We start from the raw sequence: 16,610 nt of genomic DNA on the forward strand, positions 1-16,610 counted from the left end.
GCCTGGGTGTGTTAATCGTTCCCCAATGCATATTTCACAACCCCTTTCTGGTTTCCTTAATCCTTTCCCAATCTTTATAAAACCATCTTTGTTAAATGCCCTCAGATGCCCCCTTGAGTGTGCCATTCGTTTTCTTTTGTTACAGAGATCAGTGGTTGATCCAGTGAGACACTGCGACCAAAAAGAATTTTGCAGATTGTTGGGATTTGCAGACTGTAAATTACTGAGACACTACTTTTGGCCATAAGGACAAATGGCCAATATATGAATGATGATTAAAGTATCAAATTTCTCAATACCAATGCTGTAGTCACAGGATGTGGCAGAAACAGCCCTCTATCCACTAAATAATTCATGCTTCCCTTCTAGAGTGAAATTATTGTAGAAAGTTTGCTAGCCAGGCAAAAATTAGGCTTATCAGGACCAAACTGTAGATCCAAACAGGGCATTATTAGTGCATGTGAATGTCATACATGATAATTCAAGGTTACGGCTTTTAAGAAGCAGATGTGGATATGCCATCTTCTCCTTTTCTTTCCATTGGCTAGAAGTATGACATTCCAACCACTCACAAAATAGAAGGAGCGGGGTTACATTTGGAGGAAAACTACCCACTAACCAGGATTACTGGAGCTAAAATGTTACGTGAGCGAGAAATAAACTTTGTGTTAAATGACTGATATTTTGAGGTTTACTTGTCACAGCAACTGCATCACCCCAACTAATACAGTGTGTAAATTTATTTGAGGGATGAAATCCCTTCCCTGTTTTCTTGTTTAAGGAGGTACAGTGATTACAATTCCTTCCACGCTGGTTGGCCCAATGTGAGCTATCCTCGTATTTTTGCTATCAAGGTCATTCCCACACTTCACATCCTATACCAAATGTAAGCTCATTCTCTGCACTTCTGGCCTTTTCATTTTAACAGTAATCCAGTGCCATCACCTTCAACATCTGCTACATTGTAGAAACCAGAGCAATAACCTATTCTATTATTGGCCATTTTGAATTCAGTTTCTTTCTCACTTCCCTCTTTACCAAGTTATGCTTTGGCTTAAACTTCTACTTTCTGGATGAAGATGCATCTATTCTATTCCTTAAACTCAAACATATTTCCCCACTGGTGTGAAAAGATAGCTAATTTCAGTTCTTCCATTAATCCGCTCCTGACTACAAAAGGAGTTATTTGTCTCAGCTTCTCACGTGGACCCCCTTACCTATCAAAGCACCTCAGACATGCAGGAGGAAGAGACATACACCTCTCTTCAGTGGGATAATCCAGCACCAAACCCTTACCAGAAACATCTGTCTTCCACCAAAAATTCAGGTAACCAGTTCTACTTATTTAGACCAAGACCTTGTGGTTTATAGGTTTTCTTTCTTTCCTGTTCTATGATGAGCCCAAGGTGATTTTTCTAATCTGAGATAACCCACTTAAGAGTATTATAATATGCATAATATGATAATATTAAAAACGAAATGAAGTGGAGGAGGAGTAAGTAAAAGTGAAAAAGGAAAAGAGAAATGGACTTGACAAATATGTATTACACTGGTTTTCTCTCTCTCTCTCTCTCTCTCTCTCTCTCTCTCACTGGAAAGACAAAGAATTCCTGGATTTGGAAAATAAGTGAAAGCAATCATATATTTTGTGTAATTTTAATTCCCACGTAAAAACACCCTGCACATTATCTGATAAATACTAAGATGTAAAAGAGAAAACGTAGGTTGAAAAAACTGGCAAACACTCATCAGCCTGGATCAGTTCTGTCTTTATAATTTAATATTCGTATTAGCCTCCTATTGTTTAGGTAATATATTACCACAGACTTAGGGGCTTAATACAACACAAATTTATTTTCTTATAGTTCTAGAGATCAGAAGTCCAAAATGGGTTCCGCTGGGCTGAAACCAAGGTGTCATGGGGCTACCTTCCCTAGAGAGGCTCTAGGGGGCAACCCATGCCCTGTCTTCTCCAGTTTCTAGAGCTGCATTTCTTGCTTTCCTTAGCTTGTGGCTCCTTTTCCATCTTCAAAAGACAGTAGCACATTTTCAAATGTCTCTCTGCTTCCTCCATCATATGGCAGTCTGTCCCTCTAATCTAAATCTCACTTATAAGTGCCCAGATAAAACAGGATAATCTCCCCATCCCAAGATCCTTAATTATACCTTTAAAATCTCCTTTTCCACGTAAGGTAACACTTACTGGTTCCAGAGATTAGGACATAGACATTTCGGGCAAAGCTGTTATTCAGCCTATGACATTATCCAAAGATAAATTTTATACATTTTTCTGTAACTAGCATTAAGAATATAACAAATCACACATTCATTTTCCCTTCCTGAATAGTTGCAAAATTACCTTAAAAAATTGTCCTCATCCAAAATCGTACGTTTAAAGGGAAATACCTTTGAACCAATCATGCTCAAGTGACACTGGCAAGAGATGAGGAGATTGGAGACAGCCTCTTTGCTCTCAGAAACTAAAGCCTGCTGCCTGGCTTGCCATCATCTCTAAAAGATTGTTGGAAGAGAATACATCTAACTAGTTACTAAGTTTGTGGTGTTATATAAGGATAAGAGAAGTATATTATTAAAACTGTTCAGTTTGGCATTTTTCCAAATCCAGTGTATTCCAAGTTATGACTTGCATTTCAAAGAGTTTGGGTTCACCTTTTCCTGTTACACACAGTTACACGGCCTTGCTGATTCTCTAGGAGGAATGTCTAATGTTAACTCCCTAGTTTACTCAGTGTCGTCCTATCCTGCCCCACCTCTTTCCTCTACTTTCTCTAATACAATTTCATTGTCTCTATTCCTTGTTCAGGAACGTGGTGTCTTGTGACAGTGGTTTTATGTATCTTCTGCAAAGGCTCATTAGCAACCTCCATTTTCTTGGGTGTCAAGTGTAAGTACAAAAGGATATCTTCAAAATAATCTATAGATAGGTTACATACTTCATGTAGTGTTATATACAATTATATGTATGTATGTCGTGGAACTGGAACTTCATAATTTATAAATGGATAAACAAATCAGTTAGAAACATCTAAATGACATAAATGATATAAAATAATGGCTTCGCTATTTAAGTTATGGGACATTTATTTGATATAACTCTCTAAGCACTCGGATGCTAAATGATAACTTTTTTTTTTTTTTTTGAAAGGAAGAGCCCAGATGGCCAGGCTCAGATGGTAAAGGCTTTTTTTTTTTTTAATTTAAATTTATTTATTTATTTATTTTTGGCTGTGTTGGGTCTTCGCTTTCTATGCGAGGGCTTCCTCTAGTTGCGGCGAGCGGGGGCCGCTCTTCATCGCGGTGCGCGGGCCTCTCACTATCGCGGCCTCTCTTGTTGCGGAGCACAGGCTCCAGACGCACAGGCTCAGCAGTTGTGGCTCACGGGCCTAGTTGCTCCGCGACATGTGGGATCTTCCCAGACCAGGGCTCGAACCCGTGTCCCCTGCATTGGCAGGCAGATTCTCAACCACTGCGCCACCAGGGAAGCCCTAATGATAACTTTTAATTGTTCAATTGCATGTTGTTTAACTCAAATCTAATACCATAGGTCTGTTTGGGGAAAATGATGCAAATAATTGCTTATATCATGATTCAATTTATGAATCATGTTAGTATGCCAAAGCTTGCAATTTGTAAGTTTTCAGTATAGGCTCTTCCTTTTCTAATATACATTTGTTCTAAATTTGACTTATACGATTATTTTAATATGAGTTTTTCACTTTATATTTGATGAGGTACCATTTAGTATGTTTAAGGTAAATGTGAGAACTTTGTTTGAGCCAATATTTAACCACATTTCTTTATTCCTTTTAGTCCAAACTGGAGACATGTTTCTATATCTAGCAAATGAATTTTTTATAAAATGTAACAATTACAGAACTGCAGGTTCCAGAAAAAGGACTAAGACCCTTTATTATCACTCATGCTAGCACTAAGAAATATGCTTAGCAAGACAGAGATGAAGGTTATAGTCTGGATAATTCTTATTTCTTGTATGCCTTGGCAAATCATTTTTCTGTCTAGGAGGAATTAGCTGGCAAAGGAGAATTAGGAGTTCTGAAATGAAGAAGAGAGGAGTACAAGGTTTGCTTCCACAAAGTACAGGAAACTTGACCTTGTTCATGTTAGCTATGATCTTATTTTCCTGGTGGTTCAGAGAGGAATGTTTTAATAATTTCTAGGCTCTCAAGAAGTAATTGTTACCTTGTCTATCTCCTCAAATAAAATTTCACAGCCCAGCATAAATGTCAGAACTTCCCTTATCTCACCCTATCCTCCCTCTGTACTTTATTAAAATACACATAAATATAAATATATATAGTATATATAATATACTATATATATTTATATATATAATGCTAGTCCATTTTTAAAAGAAATTCACAATTAAATATCTGTCTATCAAACATATATACTGGAAGCAGATTTGCAGAGTTGGAAGAGAACTACCATATATCCATAAAAATCCACTTTTTCTGTAAAAACTGGGGACTCTCAATGAAATATTGCCAAGTTCCATTCTAACTGCAAGAATACATATTTATCTGACATTGCAAATATCAAAAGTTATGGTTCAGGTATCAATTCTGTATAACAAATTTCAGTGTTATTTTATAAATATTAACTACTTGGGGTAAAAAGATGAAAGAAACTTGAAGTACAGAGAACAGTTTCAATTCAAAGCAAAATAACTGAAGGTGCAACATCTTGAAACAATATTGTCAAGTGAATGGAATGTAGAATTTGTTTTATACATAAAAATAAATCTATAGTCTCCAATCATCAGTTATTATATAGCTAAAAAGCATATAGTACATACTAAGGATGTTGATAAAATCATACTGTACATTTTTATGTCCTCAAAAATCTTGATCTCTGATGGGCACATAATTTTGTTTTCTTCTCTGTCTAGTTTATGAAATCTGTTAAGATCAACCATGACAATCATGTTCTTAACAAACTCTGGGTTATCTTAAACTGAATGAATTAATTTTGATCTAGAAATCCCACTTCTGGAAAGTTTTCCTATTGATAAACCTGCACATGTAGCAATAGGAAGAAAAAAAAAAGATTGAAAAAAATGCAATTGCCTATCAGTAAGGGACCACTTAATTATAAAATGATACCTCCACACTGTGGGATACCAAGAAGCAAGAGGAAGGAGGAGAAGGAGGAAGTGGAGATGAAGGTGGCGGAGGGGGAGAGGGAGGAGGGGCAGGGGAAGGCATTAAAGGCAGGATGTGTATTACAAAAGTGTCTGGAGAGACCAGGTTCCAACAGGCACCTCTTCCTCTCCATGTAAGTGTCCTTTCACGACACAATTTCTCTCTTGGATCAGGAACCACCGATGTGTACGCAAGACACCTTGGTACTTGGGAGCCCAAAATGAAGTCTTGTTTGGGAATTTATTTCTTGCTGACCACGTGACATATTCCTGAGAGGTAACTAGCCTCAACAGCAGAGCCTTCTCAGGGTCTCTTTGTAACCAGGGACAAATCGTCAATCGTATGTCATCAATAAACAATGCTGACAAGACGGTATAATCTGGCCCCCCAAATCCTCATACCCATGATAACAAAGCTACACTATTCATTTGTATGTTTCATGCCTTGTCCGGAGATCAGTGTCACGTAGGAATTTTAAAAACACTGCTCAGGCTGATTCCAGGCCAGCCCGAATTAATTCTCACGGCACAATAAGGGCCACATATATAAGACTAGAAACCCAATGAAAAAAATTACAAAGGATTTAATTATACACTTCATTGAAAAGAAAATACAACTGACCTTTATTTATACATGTGTGAAAAGAGTTTCAACATCAAACATAAAAAGATACATGCAGGGCTTCCCCGGTGGCGCAGTGGTTGAGAATCCGCCTGCCAATGCAGGGGACACGGGTTCGATCCCTGGTCCGGGAAGATCTCACATGCCGTGGAGCAACTAAGCTCGTGTGCCACAACTACTGAGCCTGTGCTCTAGAGCCCGTGAGCCACAACTACTGAGCCTGCATGCTGCAACTACTGAAGCCCACGCTCCTAGAGCCCGTGCTCCACAATGAGAGAAGCCACTGCAATGAGAAGCCCACGCACCGCAATGAAAAGTAGCCCCCGCTCGCCGCAACTAGAGAAAGCCCGTGCGCAGCAACGAAGACCCAACACAGCCAAAAATAAATAAATAAATAAATAAAATTAAAAAAAAAAAAAAAAGATACATGCAAATCCAAATGAAATTGAGAGAACTTTTGCATGAGATAATAGAAGACATACATTAGCGTCTCTCCCCTCTGCTCTGCCGTGACAAGGGCACTAGGAGCATCTCTTGTCCTAATATTTGGTCTTTGACCCCTTCCCTGACCCAGGGCTCCTGAAACGCTTGTAAATTCCTAAGTGAAAAGAACACTTGGAGCATCTTTTGTTCTAATGAGGTGACTCTGGGTGAGCTCCTGTGTGGGGGCTGGACACCAGCAAGACCACACCATGATTAGAAGCTTGGAATTATCAGCTCCACCCCCCATCCTCCAGAGAGGGGAGAGGAGCTGGAAATGGCAACAACTGATCATGCATGGGACTTCCCTGGTGGCGCAGTGGTTGAGAATCTGCCTGCCAATGCAGGGGACACGGGTTCGAGCCCTGGTCTGGGAAGATCCCACATTCCGCGAAGCACCTAAGCCCGTGCACCACAACTACTGAGCCTGCGCTCTAGATCCCACGAGCCACAACTACTGAGCCCTTGTGCCACAACTACTGAAGCCCGCTTGCCTAGAGCCCGCGCTCTGCAACAAGAGAAGCCGCCCCAATGAGAAGCCTGCGCACTGCAGTGAAGAGTAGCCCCTGCTCACCGCCAACTAGAGGAAGCCCGTGCGCAGCAACGAAGGCCCAACGCAGCCAAAAATAAATAAATAAAATAAATAAAGTTATATTAAAAAAAAAACAATTGATCATGCCTATGTGAGGAAGCCTCCATAAAATCCCAATAGTGTGGAGTCAGAGAACTTCCAGGTTGGTGAACACATCCACACTGGGAGGGTGACACACCCAACTCCAACTCCATGGGGACAGAAGCTCTTGAGCTCGGGACCCTCCCAGACCTCTCCCAATGTATCTCTTGACCTGGTTGTTCATATATACGCTTTATCATATCCTTTAAAAAACTGGTAATTCATTTCCCTATCAGTGAGCTGCCTTAGCAAATTAATTGAACCCAGGAGGGAGTCATGGGAACCTCCAATTTGTAGACAAATCAAACAGAAGTTGTGGAAACCTGGGGACCTACTACTTGCATTGGCATCTGAAGGGGGGAGCAATCTTTGGGACTGAGCCCTTGACCTGTGGGATTGTTACTTTCTCCAAGAAGATAGTGTCAGGTTGAATTAAATTATAGGACACTGAGCTGGTGTTGTGGAGAAGGGCAAGGGGGGTGGTGGTGGGGAAACCATACATTTGGTGACCAGAAGTGTCAGAAAAGTCAAGGTGATTCACAGGAGAAAGGCTTATAAAAGGAAAAACTGAGTTTTTCCTATACAGTTTGCATCGGCACACATGGAAGGTAATTTGGAAATATCTAATACAATTTAAATGCACAAAACTTTGACCCATCAATGTATCTTACAAATATACTTACACATGTGTGAAATTATGTATAAATAAGGCTCTTTATTGCAGTATTTCAGTAATATCAAAAGATTACAAATAGTCTAAAACAGAGAATTATTAAAATAAATCATGACATATCGATACAGTGGAATCCTATATAACAAAAGGATGAGAAAGCTCTTTATGTACTAACATAGTATTATGTCCAAAATATATTTTAAATGTTAAAATAAAAAGTGAAAAACCATGTAAAAAGATTGTTACCATTTGTGTAAAGGGGAAAGAGGGGATTTTATATTCATTTGCATGCAAAATTCAAAATATCTCTGGAAGAATAAAAAAGAAATTGGCAAACCTGACTACTTTGGAAGACTGGAATTGGGTGAATAAGGAAACAGGAATGGCAAAGAGCCTTTTTGCTGTGCATTCTTTGTAGGTTTTAATCACAAATATAATCAGTAATGTGTAGTTCTCTTTAGTCTACGTTGAAGGTTTACTTTGTTATATGTCAGTATTTTATCAGGAATGGTTGTTATTGTTTGAAGTGCTCCAGGTGTCCACTACTGCAATGAAGCAGCAAGAAAAACTCATCCAATGGGACAGAGTACTGCTCAACTTCACACAATGGAAGAGAAACCATGGCCTCCAGATGAAATATTGCCAAACGTTGATGCAGAAGTCTTTCAGTTCAGGTAATTGATACAAAATCAGTTTCCACTGCGTGGATACACATGTATACACCAATTCCTCAAAACAACAACAACAACAACAAAAAACCAGTGACATACATTTTATTCTTTGTAAAATTATAGTCAAGATTTCATAATAGGAGAGACATACTTTTGATCTACTCTTCAGTTCAATCTCATATATATACATATATATATCAATAGTATGTGGAAAATACTGAGGTTCCAAGAAATACAGATAAGGAAAATATACAGTCAAATGTCAAAATGGAATGTGTGAGATTAGTAGGTAAGATTAAACAACAAAAAACGCAACATATTATGTGTTATCCAATCATTCAAATTTATGTGTATCTTTAATTAGAGCTCCAAATGCCTCAATTTATTTAGTTTAGATCTTGCTTTAGATTCAAATTTAGATATCTCTTGAAGCAGAAAATTCATTTTGAAAATCAGGGTATTTACAAAAATTATAACAATGCAGGGTTCAGCTCTTTTTTAAAAATTCTATGAAGTGACTTTGGTTTTATCTTTTTCATCCCTTACAAGCATTTTAAACCTGTCTATTTCGACTTGTTAATAGTGTGTCAAGTACTCTGTGGTTACTTAACTAGTGTTTAATAATACTAATACATAAAATTTAGAGAATTAACTTCCCTGTAGTGGATATCATTTTAGTAATTGTCAATAAGAGAGGTCAAAAACCTACCATAGCTCCTTCTAATTGAAATTTAGTCAAGTAAACGTTTAAAAAACTTCCATGTTTTTAAATATAACAGACTACTGAAAGCATGAGTTAGGCCCACCTCTGAGCCATCAACCTTAAATCAGTGACGATATGCATTTTGGAGACTTACAAATCCAGCATGTTCTCAACCTTTCAACTGCCACTTCAACACTACTTATGCTATGACTTTAACAATATTCAGGATACTGATTAGAGTGTATTTCAAACAAAGGATATTGAAGAGCCTTAAATAACTTGACATCTGTGCCATGGAGACTGATAATGAACTATTTTTGGTCTTAAGTAGAAGGCTTTTCTCTAATAACTAGTGTTCTGGCAGTTTCAGTGTCTTTCCCTCTATAAAACTGTGCCAGAAACAGTTGGTCAAATTCTTCCTCTTTGGTTCCCCTTTTATACATTTGAGCATCCTTCTTTTGTGAATACATTCTTTCTTAACACAGGTTCTGTAAAACTGGTTAAACACTATGGCTTACTTCTTAGTTATATCAAAGTCCTAAAATAAACATATTGGTCACTTGTGTTTTTGTTCACTTTTCCTCACCCGCAAATTTTAAAATCATTCCTCAAGGTGCATTGTTTGTTCTCTCCATTCTATGCGAAAAATTTTCATGTTTAACTCTCAGAATTTAAACATCAACTTGAGGCTTATTATGCCACTCAGTTAATTGGGAATGTACTTATTATTATGCTCGGTACATTCCCAATTAAATTGGGCCAATAAGATTAAAAGACATGAAACAATAAGCAAACAAATGAAGATTATAAATGATGTAAAGTTAAAAGGAGGAAAGATTTCTAAAAATAGAATAATCAGATCAATTATTATAGAGGAGGAACAATTTGGGAATAGATATTCTCAAATTAATTTTATCTTAAACTAATTCTTAGAGACCTACTGCACTTGGAAATAATTGTATAAATCTTACTGTATTCAGCCTCAAAGCAGCTGAAGTTGGTAAGTACTGCATCATATGAACCATTGGGTTAAAGGGTCCAGCTTTACTGGGAGTGACACAAGGGTTCTTTTGAGAAGATATGCTACTAATATTTTTACAATAACTTTAATAAAATGTTTATATTTGAAACCCGTAACTGCAGCCCTTGTCCAGACAACTGGATTCAGAATGGAGAAAGTTATTACCATGTCTTTGAAAACTGGACAATTTGACACACCAGTAGAGAGGATTGTTTGAAGGAGGGATCTAAGCTTCTACAAATAAGACAGCAAAGAAGAAATGGTAAACACTGTTTTATAGTTTCACATCATTCTGAAAATACCATATTACCCATTAAAAGAAAAGACTGGTTCTCATAAGACAGAATTCCTTGATACTCTATAACAATGGTAGATTTGTTGAAAAAAAGGTTTAACACACAAAGTAAGAATTAGCATGGCTTGTTTTTCTTTTAACTGGAGAAACAAAAAACGAGATGGTTATTCAAAAATCAAGGAGAATATGTTAGTTCTATGTCCTTTGTTAATCAAAAAGGGGAAAGGGTAAGAGAAATACCGTTTTGTAACATGGTAACCCACTCCAAGATATGCATACATTATAAGTGTATGTATGTTTTAAATGTCTTATTTTCAATGCTGTAGGGAAGTATAATAAGCTATAACAATTTTGTAATTATCAAGAAAAGTAGAAGTATAAAAAGTGAGATGACATCATGAAATGGAGAGATTTATGAAAATAAGCATCTGCTAAATGAAAAATTTAATTGACCTTAAATCTAGTTTACTAACGTCTTAACGAGCAAACAGCAGGATGTTTCCCTGAAATCATTCTACCCATAAATTATGTGTGAAGTAGAAGACATAGTTACACATTTATGAATTTATTAAAAATGTATGCCTACTATATTTAGTAACTAGTCAAAGTTCATTTTTGCAAGAGTAATAGTAGAACAATTTGTTAAGGCTATACAATAAACCAAGGCAACTTGGACTAACTTATTACAATTATGGGTTCACACTATTTTTTCTGTGCAAATTTAGTGACAAAAGTTAGAAATATTTCTTCTCACAAAATATGCCTACAGTTAAGTTGCTTCTGGAATCTTCTAAACTATTTCTGACATTGAAATATCCTGGGTAAGTCATATACTATATGCCAAATTCTGAATCTGTTAAAACTATTTTGATACCAGATGCCTAATTTTTCCATAGTCCTTAACACCACATTGATCATTTAGCAATAGGGAAAAAGGTATCCTTTCTTTTAAAAATCCTCTCTCTCTCTCTCTCTTTCCAGCTCTCAAATTCTAATTACTTCTGTGGAAACAAAATACCACACTTTATATTTCATGGTAATTTATTGGGGTTTTTCTGGTGGTACCCCCCCGCCCCCACTCCATCCTCGGTTCACTGTTCAAGTCTTGTTTCTTATAGGACTTTATCACTGGCAGCCTGAGGTAGATCAAAAGAAGCTATGATTACTGGGTGGGACTGTCTCAGGATGGGTCCAGACAACCTTGGCTTTGGCAAGACGGCTCCTCTCCTTCCCCTGATCTGTAAGTCTCTGAGGGAAACATTCCCAGAAGAATTAGACACAGGAGGGAAATCAAAAGTTCATTTTATTTGATACCTCACATTTCCTCCAGAAGACATAACCAGCATGATAATTTCACAGGCTTCTGATTGGGATCAAAGCCAAGATAATTTAAGAATGGCTACATGACTTCTAAATTTTCTCCATCTCAGCCCCACTGCCATTACACTGTAGCACATTCACATCAAAATTTGAGAGTCTGAATGAACAATATTATGTGATTATCAAGTACATTTCCTTTGTATCATTTAAAGGCTAGAGTGCTAAGGGCAAGAGACTATAGTAGTTATTAGGCAATTTCCATAGTAAGCTTTCAGAAAGAACTGGGGAGGCTGGTCAGCAGTGCCTTCGTATTTTGAGAATTAAGAATCAGAAAAGAGATTCCAAATTAGAGCCTATCCTTTCGTATCCAAGATTTTTTTTTTAAAAAAAAAAATGCTGCTTGTTGAAGTAATATTTACATACTTTATTGAGAGAAAATAGTTCTGTTATTGAAGAAGAAGGGCAAAACTACCTCAAGAGGGTGACAGATTAAAACAAAAGGAAAAGCTGTACATCTCTCATTTTATTGCTCAGAGGACATTCCCATAAGCCCAACACCTAACCTCAGATACACTGACTTGCCTCTCCAGGTCACCAATACAGGGACCCCCAATCAACTAACCAGGTCTGTGGATACCTCAGAAACAACGGCCTTTCTTCCGCTAACTGCAGCATTTGGAAATATTTCATCTGTGAGAAATACGCATTAAGATCTTCTACCTGAAAGAAATTTTGCTTGAAGTGATTGCTCCATTACGGTAATACCTGCAACAGATCATTGGAAAACCTGTAACAATGAGTTTAAGAGCCAGCGCAGAAGTAAACCAGTGCAAGGGTTGTGAAACCAGCTACCTGAGACACAAAACCTATCCTGCATTTACACTTGGTAATATTCCTCAACATTTTCCAGATGTTCCTTTGACATTGTTCAAATTAATTACCAAGAATAAAATTGGTTTAGAGCAACAGAGGACAAAACCCTGAAGAGTGGAAAACAAGCTGAAGAAAAATCATTTCTATTTGTCATTTTTTTTCTTCCTCTCTCTCTCTCTCTCTCTTTAATTTAGAGTGACTGTGAACTCCACAGAAAAATCTATAAGTCACTGGGGAGATGATGCAGTTTTAGCTGACTGATACTCTTTTTAATAAATGAATAAATGTGATCTTTTAAACTCACTGTTTGCCAGATCTTTCTGTGCATTTGCTGAGTTTCCAGGCATTATGTTATTGGACCAGTAGGATGGGAGGATAGAGATATGGATTTTCAAATTGGAAGGAAGACAGGCTGCTCTCTGCTGCCTGTAAGACAATACCATTTTTAGGACTGCAGAATTCTACTGGAGAGATGAACAACCAGAGCTACACGTAAGTGGAAGGAAGAGTCAGGCTGCCAATATCAGCGTGTCTCCAGTAAAGAAGAGCTGCAAGCTGCCTTCCTGCCTCTCACTGACCGTCCCCACCACTCACAAATCAAAAGACTCACGATCTGGATTCTCAAGGTTAACACTCCAGCACTTCTAACTACATGTCTCTGTGTCTCAATGTCCTCCTTGAAAAACAGTAATAGAACTTGCTTCAAAATATTGTTTGAGGACTAAATTATTAATATATGTAAACTTGCTGAGAACTCCATCTGTTCTTGCTCTTGTTACCTGGAGTATCAGTCATCTCTAGGCACCAACCTCATTTCTGTATTCCAGATAAAAATGACCCCTTTACTGCTCATGTTATAAGAAGATTGAGAAGATAAATTGTATGGGTTAATTGTCACCAAGTATCTGGAGAGAATATCTGTCTTAAAGTCAATAAATCTATAGACAATCCCTGTCCTAGGTCTGCGGACTCCTTGAAGCATGGACTAGCTTGTCCCCCACAGACAACGGATGTGAAAGTGTCTGATGACTTACAGAAAGGAAAATTTCACTCATTATTATTACATTACTTTTCTACCACTTGCCTACCATCCCTAGAACAACACCTTACCATTCAGCAGATTCTCATCAAATAGATGTTAAATTCAATATAATTTTACTTACTCTTTCATTTCTCACAAGGAGTAGCTGAGATACATTAGATTCTCATCTTTCTCTCCTCATAAAAAAGACACCACTTAAATAAATAAGGTGAAATAAAACCTAATTCACGGAGGCAGTAGAAATCATTTAAGTGAACCTGGAAGTCTATTGTAAAAGATGACCTCTGAAGGAGACATTCCTTTAGGGATGGGAAGGGCATGTTTTTGTGTTTTGTTTCTTTATTTACCCTTGACTTGGAGCTTAAATGGTGGGAATTTCAATAAAAGGGATTATTCTCTAGTTTTCTGCTGAACCTAGAAAAGGAAAATAGCAAAGAAAACACAGTATAAATTGTCCCCTCTGGTTTTTACAGCTGGCAGCTCAATGTAATAACCTGGAATAAAGGGGAAATAATAGCAAATTTTAGAAGCAAAGACTGTTTGTCTTCAAGATTCTTCAAAGTATTGTCATGGAGCTATGTTTAGAGAAAGGATAGGAAGCATTTAATAACTCTTTTTAGAAGAAGTACAATGAAGCCAGAGGCAAACATCCTACAGCTGACATCATCCGCTAGCATGTGATGCAGTATTTACAAGTCCGAGTTTTATCTACAGAGCAGCTGGCATAAGCCTCTACAGATTTCCTCAGTGGTAATATTGCTTTCCACACAGATGGTATGGGTGGAAGATTTTTCCTTGCAGTTTGCTGTTGGCCCAGAAAAGCAAGGCCTTTTTCAACACAGTGGTAAAAGACTGGACCTTAACACCGGGATAATCAGTTTCATATCCTAGTCCCACCAGTAATGAAATGGGTATCTGATCCATCTCACTGAGTTCCAGATTAGTTTTTAAAAAGGGAAAGGATAGAAAAAATAAAACCCTGTCCTATAAATGTAAAGAGGCTTTTTTAACATGCTCTATCCAAAGGACATTAAACGTATAAAAAGAAAAACTTTGGTAATATGGATAGAATAATAATATCATTAGATTCTAAAAATCGATTCATACAATGAAACTTGTAAAATAAGTTATGTACACTTGAAATCAGATTATGCAGCTTTTTGTATTCTTCAAAAACTGCAAGAATTCCATTAGAAAGTATTCGACTCCCAAATATTGAGGGCAACCCTGAGGCAACTTTCTAGACCTTTCTACGTATTTCACAATCTGCTACTATCTCTAAAGTAAAAACTCCCAGCACACTTCTCACATTTCCTGCTGTTACAAGGCCCCTGACCTGTTTCCTGTTGATAAATTTTAAGAGCTGGTTCAATATCCTCAGGAAAAGAAATAGCTCATTGTTTACCCTGGGGAACTCGGATCTACCAGGAAAGGCCATGTTCCTCATTTAACATTTCCCCACAGTTTCTTCAGAATTACCTAAACACACAAGAGCCTAGAAGAAAAAAAGTTTTCTCGTGTTGGAAAACCCATTCACGGGGTGCTACCCTCTCTGATTCTCAACGGAAAATTGTTCTCAGAAAGTCATATTATGATTATTGCCTATTCTTAAAATTTTAAAAAAAAAAAAGTTTGTGGAGTGAATGCTGTGCCATACTCCTTTCTGTTCTTCTGAAATATTTGCTCATGTCGTGATCAGTACTGTGGATTTTATTAGGTAGATGAGGAGGCTGAGGGCAAAGATGGAGAGGAATCAGCTCAAGAATAACAAACGTCAGATACATGCTGTTATTTTTCCTTCCTCACCATCTAAAGTGACACTTTCCCTTAGACTGCAGATCTGGAGAGAAAACACTAATCATCACCCACTAACCAGGCAGCTAGACTTGTTAAAGCAATGACATTTAAAGAGACACCCGTCATCCAGCCCTGAACTAGTCTGCAGTCATGTAAGATGCCAGGGGTCAGAACTGAATGTGTGCCACCTCAATTTTACTTAGTTCACAAAAGCATTTGACTTTCTCAGATTAGCCATATTTTCTTTCTGCAGTAACAAGGCTTAAATAACACTTAATTGCTTAACTAAAGTTCTAATCCATGTCTCTCGTTATGTGCTTATTATATCAACCATGTTCATTAAATATCTGCACCCATCATGGAAAATATTTAGTAATATCCACAGGCCCCCAGTGTAGGGGCCTCTCTATTATTTGTTCACGAATATAGGTCTCTGAAGAAGGTTGTTTATGCTTGCTTTCGCTTCCCTGCTTTTAAAAACTAAATCCCTCCTCTGCTTTTCTACATATTTTTAACATCCCTTACATTTTACATTGCAATGTAGATTATGAAACTAATTCCACATGTACCTCATTTCAGCCAACAATAACACCCTGAGGAAACTGTAAATATGTCTACTTTATACTTGATGAAATAAGTTTTGTGAAGTAAAGGGATTTGCCAGATAATAAATTACAATACGGGATCTAAAACTTCATTTTATGGTCACAAATGCAGTTCTTTTTGCAGGACACAATAAAATGATACAAAATTTGTTCAATGCTGAAGGAATTTCCTAACTAATTAACAGAAAATTGAAGGGAAAATTCTTAAGGAAGAAATCTACAAGCAACGATTGATAAGCGACACAGTCTTACAGGAATAAATACAAACATCTCCCCTTTATCATGTATTTGCTAATTCAATGTCATTTCACCATGAGATAGATGTTTACTGAAAATAAAACTGAAGCATCCCCGTTTCCACTGTTGAAAAACAAAGAATGATACTAGATTATCCTTTCTAGTGTTAAACCCCTAAAATTGATTTATCTCTAAGTCCATGAAGTCAGTGGTTGTGATGGTGTTACTTGCAATGATTTCTGTTATGTGCGTGCATATTGTCCTGAGCTAGGGGCACCTGCACAGAAGCCAGCTGTGTATGCAGATGTCACAGTGTCTCTTTCACTTGCCATGACCTGATTGGATAACTCACCCTATCACAATTCGGTCAACTCATCTTTAGCCACACATTGATGATATAAACGTGCCTCAAAAGA

At 37.4% G+C, this 16,610-nt stretch overlaps 1 protein-coding gene across 1 annotated transcript; it reads left to right on the plus strand.

The window, feature by feature from the left end:
• The first annotated feature begins 1,236 nt into the window (after positions 1–1,236).
• Positions 1,237–12,483, plus strand: CLEC9A (C-type lectin domain containing 9A). The gene is given in 7 exon segments (XM_068561573.1): positions 1,237–1,327; positions 2,825–2,905; positions 8,158–8,304; positions 10,135–10,268; positions 10,270–10,287; positions 11,439–11,560; positions 12,244–12,483. Coding segments are annotated over 7 exon segments (714 nt in total). The 3' UTR covers positions 12,365–12,483.
• Positions 12,484–16,610: the final 4,127 nt, after the last annotated feature.

Source organism: Eschrichtius robustus, chromosome 13 (genome assembly GCF_028021215.1).
Source record: "Eschrichtius robustus isolate mEscRob2 chromosome 13, mEscRob2.pri, whole genome shotgun sequence".
NCBI classification, from domain to species: domain Eukaryota; kingdom Metazoa; phylum Chordata; class Mammalia; order Artiodactyla; family Eschrichtiidae; genus Eschrichtius; species Eschrichtius robustus.